At 41.5% G+C, this 10,597-nt stretch overlaps 1 protein-coding gene across 2 annotated transcripts; it reads right to left on the bottom strand.

The window, feature by feature from the left end:
• Nucleotides 1-674: 674 nt before the first annotated feature.
• On the bottom strand, nt 675-3,540 carry pou5f3 (POU domain, class 5, transcription factor 3). 2 transcript variants are annotated; one of them, XM_005729304.1, is made up of 5 exons: nt 2,488-3,540; nt 2,249-2,363; nt 1,942-2,075; nt 1,601-1,765; nt 675-1,519 (listed from the first exon to the last, which is right to left on the bottom strand). In XM_005729304.1, the coding sequence occupies exons 1-5, from the start codon at nt 3,217-3,219 to the stop codon at nt 1,280-1,282; spliced, it is 1,386 nt and encodes a 461-aa protein (XP_005729361.1). In that variant the 5' UTR covers nt 3,220-3,540; the 3' UTR covers nt 675-1,279. The 2 variants fall into 2 exon arrangements, with proteins under 2 accessions (XP_005729361.1, XP_005729362.1); XM_005729305.1 differs by having other exon boundaries at nt 1,942-2,072.
• Between the last annotated feature and the right edge of the window lie 7,057 nt (nt 3,541-10,597).

Here is a 10,597-nt window from a genome sequence, read left to right as displayed (position 1 = left end):
ATACAAACACTGTCTTTTGATAACATTTATTGGGGGATAATAGGCAATTCTGTAATTATGCATACATATGATTACAAACTTTTTTTTTTTTTTTTTTTTAAGTGAAAAATGTCACTATCCCAGATTTTCAATATATTAATCAATTTAGTTTTGCTAAAAACTAACAGCTAATGCCTAACAGTTGTGATTGCACTCTCAGTAAATAACTCCAAGTTGATAATTTCAGCTTGTAATCAACACTGAGGTATCCTGGGCCAGAAATAAATTATAGCAGTACATATTGTTTGACAACTTTAAGCTGATCCTGCTAATAATTTTATTGTCACCTAGGGACTTCTTGATGTATTTTGAAGTTGGAATGACATTTAACATTGTTTTCAAAGTTTTAAAAACACTGAGTAAATAGTAACATAGGAAATAAAAAAGAGAAAGTTGACAGGGTAGTCAGTCAACATTAAAATCTAAATAAAGAGAAAAAGAATCCTACAAGAGTTTCTAAAAGCAGATGGCAACAAGTCACATTTACTGTCGCTCATCTGAGAAAGAAAGCGTGTACAAATAGAACAAGTAAAGGGTTGTAGTATTTGCCAGATTACGTCAAAGGGATTACACTAACACCTACTGAAGCGCTTTTTTTCCCCTTTTGCTTAATACTAATAACCACAAGGGAGGGGAAAAAAGCAAGTTTGGTATACAAATAAAAATGGAATAAAAGCCTTGTAAAAAAATTGGGACAAATCAATCTTATAAGAGCGCTCTCTGTTGCAGTGCTAGTTTAGACAAATACTACAGATGCTCTCTACAGACATGACACAAGTATTGCACAAGTATTGGCCAAACTGTCAAAAATGAATACTGTTTAAGGAGGTGTCCCTCCCTTGCTTTTCCCTTGTTGGCACCACAGAAAGCCTACCCAGAATTATGCACAACTAATACACCCCAGCTCTTGAGCATTTACAGACCAAGCCTCATTCCACATCTGGTCCATAAAGTCACAGCACAAACTCAAAAACTGGACTCATTGGCCAATACATAGTCATGCAATAAATGCACAACTCCACATCCCCTTTTGCTATATGAAGTCAAAGTAGTTCATGGTCACAGAACAGTGACATAAGACATTTCACAATCACCATAGCTGAAACCGGAAACCACTTTGATTTCACCCTCACACAACTCAGATATGATCAGATGGTTTGATTGCTGCATTTGTAGAGCTTACGAGGCAAGTTGGGCACATTTTTGAAAGGCAATCTGTGGTTCTGGTTGGACTATGGCTTTATCTAGTTGGGTGCCCAACCACTCCAGGATTCAGGGCTTGTTTCATGACATCAGGCCTGGGAAGTTGAGGCATGTAGAGCGTGGGAGGAGGGCCTCCAGTGAAACTGGGCCCTGGGTAGGCCTGACTGGGAATGGGGGAAGGACTCTGCTCATACAGCTGGCCTTCCAATTCCTCATCCAGCGGCAGAGCCAAGCGCTTCCCCTTCTGTCTCCGGTTGCAAAACCAAACACGTACCACCTGCCAAGAGCAAAATAAAGTGTTAGTCAACAAAATGTGAACCACAAGAGACTTGTGGTGAGAGAAATAAGATATGCTTACATCTCTCTCCAGGCCCAGATCATCCGAAATGTGCTTGATTGCTTGAGTGTTCGGTTTGGGACACTTGATGAAGTAGGACTCTAGAGCAGCACGCACTGCCCCCTCCAGACTGGTCCTCCGCTTTCTTTTTCTGGTGTCAACAAAAACTCGCTCAATCTTGTACATCTGTGGAAGCAGAAACGTGTAAGAGGGATGGAGAGTTACTGATTGTGCTCTTCAAGCACCTAAATTTGTATCACTAGAGGATTTGACATATCTGCTTCAGTTTGGGCTTAGTCTAAAATTAAAAGGAGCCCCAGTTTGGCAATCACCTGGTCTTAAACCGGTTGTTTGAAACTTACATCCTGAGGATTTTCAGAGTTCTCCGCCTCATCCAGCCATTTCTGCAGAAGGGGCTTCAGCTTGCACATGTTCTTAAAGCTCAGTTGCAGAGCCTCAAAACGACAAATGGTAGTTTGGCTGAACATTTTTCCTGCTCCAGAAAATAAAAGACATAAGACTTGACGGACACACAGCCAGCTCCCCAAACTGCAGAAGACACTTCATGAGCATATAATATTCATAACCATTTTTAATTGCCAACATTTACCAAACCTGCCAATCCAATCTACTAAAGTCAGATGCAACATAAGATAAGAATAAATTTACCATAAAGGCTTCCCAGTGAAAGGCCAACATCTGACTGGGTAAAACCCAGAGTAATGCGCTTGTGTTTGAGCTCCCTGGCAAACTGCTCCAGCTCTTCAGTGGAAACAGTTTCCTGCTAAAAGGAGAAAATTTAAAAAAAAAATTAAAAAAAAATCCAAAATTCAAGCGAAAAATCTTTGGCTGATAGGCAGCGCACATTTGCAGTGCTCTTGCAAAAGGTCTACGAGATGAGGACTCACCTCTTCCTTGCATCCTTGATTGGAGGACGCGGCATTTCGTCGGGAGGTGGCCGGCCTCTGCTGCTGGGCCTCGGGGACAACCTGAGGTGTGTTCACGCTGAAATACCCGTTCCCCGGAAGTCCGTTGCTCGGGGGTGAGGGGGACAGCGATGGGGAAGATGTCGAAGACGTGGAGGGAGTTTGACTACCGCTGCCAGGTGACGAGAAGGACCAAAAGGACGGGTTCCAGGTCCCAGTCCTAGCGTAGAATAATCCGTGGGCCATATCGTTGGAGGCTTGTGGAGTCAGGTACTGCTGAATTTTCATCTCGGATGAGTAGTCCTCGCGGGCGACCTTCTCCATCTTTATTTCAGGTAGTTTGATTTGCTCCGCCGTCTCGGCTTCAGGGGTGGTAAGGTTTATAGGCTGGATTGCTGCAGATACGCCAGGTAATTGGCCTGTGTAGTCTGCAAAGGGATACCAATGCTTGGGTTGCCCAAAGTCTCCAGCCTGTAGCTCAGATGGCCTGTAGTCGGTGGAGACGGATGGGAAGGGGAAAAAGGCTTGAGCGGATGTCGATGCGATACCACTGTAACAGCTTTTGTTGTAAATGCGGCTCGGGTCTGGCAAGACACCATGGGGTACCTGGAAGGAGGCACTACTACCAAAACCCTCCTGACCCAAAAGCTGCGCGCAAGCGCTGGCGCGGCTGAAGTCATAAGGCCGGCTGTGGCCCTCAGGACTTTCAGACATCTTCCAAAAGATGAGAAAACCTGGCCGAGCAACAAACGCGCTTCCAGAAAGTGGGGAAAAAGTTGATCTAGAGGTGACTGATTTTAAAATGTCTTATCCGTTTCGGGATCCAAAGGAGAAAAAAATTAATAAACCAGTTCAAACGTGAAGGCCTACGTCTGAATGCAGCATAACTACCAATATCCTAACGGCCTAGTCCATAAAGCTTTGTCCTCCCAAACGCTTATCTACCATCAGGCTCAAATGCGTGTCTGCTCCACAGATTTTTCTTATCAGCGCCACGAGTGTTAGTATCGTTTTACAGCCAATCATCGCCCATTGGTCGGCTAGTTGATTGGGCACAGCTGAAGGTGCATTTGTAAATGACCTTGACTCCTCCCAAAGAGGTGGGCGTGTTTTTTTCACCTGAACTTAAAAAAGTTATTTTTAGCACGGTATTGATACTTTATGTATGTGAAGTACATATATTTTAAAGTTAAGCTAATGCTTAGAATAAACTGATCTACTTGGAAGACCACAAAAACACTGCTCAAAAACCCCAGGTCACTGCTCCTGTGAAAAAAACAATTTAACATCCTAACTCGCTCATTTCATACATAAATTATAATGCAGCGTTTCTTTACATTATTCCTCGTTAATGGCATGGCTTTGACATTAAAATTTCTCACACACAAGCTTCAGTGTGGCCTGAATCAATGTATTTAAACAAATACCAATGTCATCCCGAGTAGCTGATGAAACAAATTAACCTAATGAACCAGGCCGAATGTAATCGTAAACACATTGGGGTCGGGTACTTTTAAACTCTAACAAACATAAATTGCTCATAAATTAGGCAACACTTGCATAATGGAATGAAAAATGGTTTATGGCTACTCGAAATAAAAATTTCCCCACCCATTGCAGATAAAGACATGTTCTATCTTGTTGTAGTGAGAAATTATTCATGTCCGTGGCACCTTTTTTTACAAAGTGTATGTTTTCAATTGTGGATTTTTTTTTTGTTTGTTTGTTTTTTGTCTTCTTCTTCTTAAAACAACTGAATATAACTTTATTCAGAACTATCAGTTAAAAATCTGTATTTGAATTAGAGGATTGTGTTACCGAAATAAAAGACAGTCAATTTTTAGGATTGTTTAAAAAAACCCAGATAAAAATGCGATTATGCATAAGAGTTTACATACTGAGATAAAAGGATAAAGGAAAAGACTACAGTTGCCAAGGTTATGGCTACTTTTTTTATATTGAGCTTATTAAAACATTCGGAATGGAAAAAAACAAGCTTAACCATAAAACAATCCACAGCACTCGATTGAACTTCTCCCATTCACCCCCTATCAATGGCTATTCAAAAGCCCAGTACAGATGCGATCCCCCAGCGCGAATAGTTGGCCGCAGATTGCGGCAGGAAGACGCACTGCGGGAAGGGAGTGGGGGGTGCAATTGTACGACGAGGCCCCGGGGGCACCCCGGGGATTTCAGATCCCGAGATGCGATGGTCGGCCATTAGCTCCTTTTCACGTTGAAACAAAAAGTCCTCAACCCTTTGATTCCTATCCCCACCCCCAACACCCCCATCATCTGAGACACTATCCTGAAGTTTCGATGGAAGTTTCCCCCTAGTCTGCAAGTCCCACTGCAGGGATTAACTGCAATATGACCTAAAGGTGTAAAACTGGTCAAGCTGTCTGCAGGCTGTATAATCAAGTTCTGCTGGAATATAGGTTGCATGTGTAGCGCCATGTGTAACATTTTTTCTCCTTGTGGCTTGAGGCCTTACCCCCCCACCCCCCACCCCAAAAAAAAAGAAAAAAGAAAAAACAGTAAAACACCTCAAACTCATGTCATTATATTCTTGGTGGTTCGTGTGCTCTAGTTTAAGACGTTCTTGCAAACAAACAGAATTTCTTCTTTTGGAACTTCTGAAATTAGCTCATCACACTACATTATAACCAGCAGGTGAGCATTTAACACACTTTTGGAGAGAAGTCAGTGGAGTAAAGGACATCAAATACCGGCATTGTTCTGGGTACATGGACTTGGGGGAATAATTGTTATGCAAAAGACAAACACAGCAAGAGAGATAGGCTGGGCTAGAAAGAGAGAGAAAGGCACAAGAGAGCGCAGAGCTCTCAGGGTGCCCAAAGAAAAGGAGTGTTGGTGGTGTTGGGGGCAAGAGGGGGTGGAGGGTTTAGTGTTGAATGGCTCAGTACAGTGAGGAGGAGATGTGTGAGAAGAGTATCCAAGGATTTAGCTGAACCTCACCCACCCCCACCTCCCAAATGTCTCAGATCTTGCCTTTAGTTCTCTTCAAGACTCATCAGAGCCCTTCAGCACAATCAGAGGAGGGGAGAAAGTAAGAGATAAAAGAGAGCCTGCTGATAGGGTGGCAACGTGAATGTGTTGCACATCTCAACTGATCAGATCTGTGAAAGAAACACCTCCAACTTGAGTTTCATGACCCTTACTTGTGAAAGTAAATGTACTTGCTTTTTTTCTGGTCATGTCTTCCTTTTCTATTTGCAGATGCATGATGTGTAAAATGACTCACTTAACAGTAAACATGCACTTCTGGGAAGATCTTTGTGTAATTCCTGCAAGTAAGAAAGAACTTTAAAAATGTAATGAGTGTACCTACAATCTTATATTCAATCTGAGGGACTGCTTTCAGATTGTTGCTGATTTAATTGGTAGGATTCCTAAAATCCACCCTTCCTGTTGAGCAGCACTATCACTATCATCTCACAAACAAGTTTGATGGCATTTTGATTTCCCCCCTAACAGCCCTGCCGTTAACACCCATGTTCACACACCTCCACCCACTCAAGGTTTCATCCGAGGGCTGATGGCAGCCTTCTTCTCGCTGTCCACCAGCGAGCACAAAGAGGTTTACTGGCATTTGCATACATCTCAATGGAGGCAGAAGACTTGACACATCCCCTCCCGAGCACACACGGAAATTCAACCACATACACAAAACCCACAAACCTTTCTCTCCTACCACACACTCACTCACTCACACACATACACACTTTATAGGCGTAGTCAAGGTAAAACAAGGTCAGACAGGATCACTCAGGACTGAGGCAGAGTGGCAGAACTACATGCGTCATACTGCCAGGTTAAAGGAGAATGTATCTGTGATTGTTTAAACTGAGTCCTTCTCTATTCAGTCTGTTATTTTATTGTTATTTCTCCATATTTATGTCGACTATGGGTTAGTTGTTGTATTAGCAGGGAATATTTAGATGTCTTGTGGCATTTCATGAATATTTAGGATGAAAAATAAAGTTGGCTTTCAGTATTGTTTGATTGCACAGATTTTCATTTTTAAAATCTTTGAGTGTCCCAGAAGGTTGTAACATAGATCAACGTCCATTTTTATATACATTTTATCTAAGAGCGCAGTCAAAATGCCAATTTCTGTTATACTAAGTCATCACAGAAGAAAAAATGTGTTGTTGTATTTTCTATGATTTGATGTTTTGTTGACTTGCTCCAGTCAAACTCAAAAACAAATCCTTAGTCTTAAGAAATGGACAAAAGAAGAAGACCCATATTTGATCAACATCTGGATAACTTTCTTGAAAACTGCAAAATAATGCACTGGCTTTGGTAGAACATATAACTATGAAGCTTTAACTTAGTACGCCTACTATGATTCTGACAAGGGGCCACTGTTGCATCTATGTCCTAAATTTCCTGTAATTTCTTTACTAAAAACACCCAAAAGAAGCTTTACCTGTGAAAATACATAATACTGTAGAAAAGTCTTGAGCCACACCTTATTTATTTTGCTTGAAAATTAGAAATCTGTCGATTGATTAATTGAAACATGCAAGGATAATCGGGAAAATAAGAAAGTGTACTTTATTGATCCCCGTTGGGAAATTCCTCTCTGCATTTAACCCATTCACTCAGTGAAGCAGTGGGCAGCCATTGGGCGCCCGGGGAGCAGTGTGTAGGGAGGGTACCTTGCTCAGGGGTACCTCAGGGTAGCTGTTCAGGGGAATCGAACCCCCGACCTTCCGATCGTGGGGCCACCACTCTACCTACTGAGCTATCCCTGCGTTCTAGTTGAACAAGTTTGAAAGGTAATATTTAAGATAAGATAAGACTTTATTGATCCCACAACGGAGACATTTTTGCGTCACCTCAGCTCAGGTACAGATATCAGAAGAAAATACAAAAATACAAATAAGTACAATCAGTGAAAAAAGTAAGATAATACACTATATACAATGGTAGCATACACAGTATGTGATTATGGATATGGTTGGAAATATGGAAGACATAAACTATATAGCTTGACATAACTATTGTACCACTACTATTCCTATGTATAGACATGTACACACACACATGTACACACTAAATATACATATGTATACATATACATACATATATACCTGCACATGTCCATACACATGGAAGGTCCATTATGCATGAAGTGGTGACCGTGGATGTTCACAGTGTCCAGTGACTTATGACATCGTGATTGAGGAGTTATAGAGTCTAACTGCTGTTGGGATGAATGATCTGCGAAAGCGCTCCTTCCTGCAGCGAGGGTGTTTCAGTCTCTGACTAAAGAAACTTCTCAGCCCACTCACATACTCATGCAGTGGGTTGTTCATGATGGATGTCAGCTTTACTAACATCCTCCTCTCGCCAACCACCTCCACAGACTCCAGGGGACATCCCAGCACGGAGCTAGACCTCCGCACCAGTTTGTCAATCCTGCTCTTGTCCCTGTCTGTGCATCCACTCCCCCAGCAGGCCACTGCATAGAAAAGGGCAGATGCTACCACAGTGTCATAGAATGTCCTTAACAGAGTCCTGCAGACTCCGAAGGACCTCAGTCTCCTCAGCAGGGGGAGTCGACTCTGGCCCTCCTTATACAGAAGTACCTGAAGTCTATGATCATCTCCTTTGTCTTGCCGGCGTTGAATAGGAGTACGTTGGTCTCACACCAGCCAACAAAGTCACTGATGACCCCCCTGTATTCCTGATCATTCCCGTCTGATATGCATCCAATGATGGTTGTATCATCTGAGAACTTCTTTAGATGGCAGTCGTCCGAATTATAACAGAAGTCTGAAGTGTAAAGGCTGAACAGGAAAGGTGGGAGAACCGTGCCCTGTGGTGCCCCCGTGCTGCAGATTACCACCTCGGACACACATTTGGTATGAACACCTTCATTGTTCAACACAGCCTGAACTCTTTTAGGGAAATGTTCTTATAATTTCTTTAAAGAGACTTCAGGAATAGTTCTCCAGGCTTCCTGAAGGACATTCACAACTCAAGTGGTGTGTTTGGGATCACTGTTGCGCTGAAAAATGAGAGTATTCCTAATCAGATGCTTTCTAGATAGAATTACATGGTGCATGGATCAAAGTCTGATCAGCCCCGCAGACCCAAACCATGATAGAGTCTCCACGTTTCACAGATGGATGTAGACACTCACCGTCTCCTGATATCATCTGTAAATATTGATGAATGAAACCAATTTTTAAATTTGGATTCATCACTCCACAAAAACCTGTTACTGCTGATTTTCAGTCAGGTTCTTGTGCAGCTGTTCACACCTTAGCCTTTTTTTCATGTTTTCTCCCTTCCTGAACACGACAGGAAGGTTAACAATAGCTTGTTGACAGACACTCTTCCACTGACACCATTTCTGATGAGGCTCTGGTGAACAGTGGATCCAATAAAGGGACAGAGGCACCTCTCAGATCCTGTGTCAGGATTTTTTCCTCTTTAAGGATTTTTAAATTCTGTTCATCTGCTGTACATAGCTTTTTTTTAAGACCTGACACAAGTTCTCACAGCCCTCATTAGTACCTGGGCCTCTTCCTGGCCCAGGAACTGCTGGCAGTCCTCACCGAAGCTTTCCCCAGCTTGCAGTCTCCCATTACATCTGCCATTTTCTTTCAATGAAAACTGTCAAAACTAATTGAGAATGTCATCTATTCCTTCATTTGTCCAATTTCTTCAAATTATTTAAGGAAACACTGCACACCATGCACATATGTGCCAAGTACGTGCTAAAAACTCTTTCGGAATCACCTAATTGGGGCTAAAATGCTATTTTATGCCTGTCACACTGCATTGTTGTTGATCATTTTCTGGAAATTTAAGTAAAGAAATGGTAAAAAAAAAAGTGTTTTAGGGGCAGGGGTCTAATAATAAAGTCTCTAAATAGACTATTTAAAATGTTTTGTTTTCCTAAGTTCTCTGTTATGTGTAGACTGATGCTTCAATTATTCATCATTCCTCTGAAAATGGTCAGAAATGTCTTCAGAAAGAATGCAATAAAGTCCAGGTCTATGGAAGCAAATTACTGAGGGGTGGCACAAATTTCTGCACATTACCAAATGTTATCCACAGAAATAAAAGGCTAAACAACGTCCATGTTGCATGTGGTAAAAAGTTTTAATTCCAGTAGTTAGTCTGCATGTACAAATATCTATAAAAAGTGAACACTATCACTCTTTGTATGTACAATTTGCAGCATGAGGTTAACTTGGGACTGCTAAGAGGCAAGAAAGACGATACAAGACAGAGATTATTACCACCTACACGTCTATCACAACAGCCTGTCTCCAAAATTTCATTCAAGTGCTTGGAAGTCACTTTTACTGTACATTTGTCCTGCAGCAATAGGATGCATACATACATACAGGAGGCAGAAAATTCATTGCAGCATTGCCATGTTTCAAACACTATACAATCAAACCATGCAAAATACATCACTGAGTACTTCATTTTCATTTCTATTCAATATATCTATAGTCTTAAAAATCTTCATGTGCAGCTTATGTGGATAAAAAAAAACCAAAAACAAAACAAAACTCAACAACACTAATATTTTTAATGTTAAACCTTGTGTTTTGTTAGGGAGTTTTTCCTGGGTATCTGTTCAGGCTGTCGACTGTTAGAACGTTTTCAGCTTATTTATTTGTATCTGCATGGTACACTTTTTAGCTATTGTATCATATTCTTTGGAAACAGCTGCAGAATTTTAGGAAAATAACAAAGGTTGAGGAAGAAATCTTAACTTGGAGTTTGACATTTAGGTAGGACAAACACCTAGCGGGGTATGCAAACTTACATTAAAAGACAAAGTGGCTTCGAAACAGACACAGAAATAAATTAACAAGGAAACCACCACACATTTGTAGTATTAAAAGCCGTGCTGGGGGAGATAGAGTAAAGGGTGAACAGGAAAAAGTCAGTTTTATCACATCATCTTCTACCAGAATCCTTCATTTCGATGCATGCAGTGTGAAATTGCGAGGCATCTTCCAGAAAAATGGCTTGTATGCCTGTGTGTGTGTGTGTGTGTGTGTGTGTGTGTGTGTGTGTGTGTGTGTGTGTG

This window comes from Pundamilia nyererei, unplaced genomic scaffold, assembly GCF_000239375.1.
Source record: "Pundamilia nyererei isolate P.nyererei 1_Seehausen unplaced genomic scaffold, PunNye1.0 scaffold00032, whole genome shotgun sequence".
In the NCBI taxonomy this organism is placed as follows: Eukaryota; Metazoa; Chordata; class Actinopteri; order Cichliformes; family Cichlidae; genus Pundamilia; species Pundamilia nyererei.
This window is presented reverse-complemented; position numbering and strand designations above follow the sequence as displayed.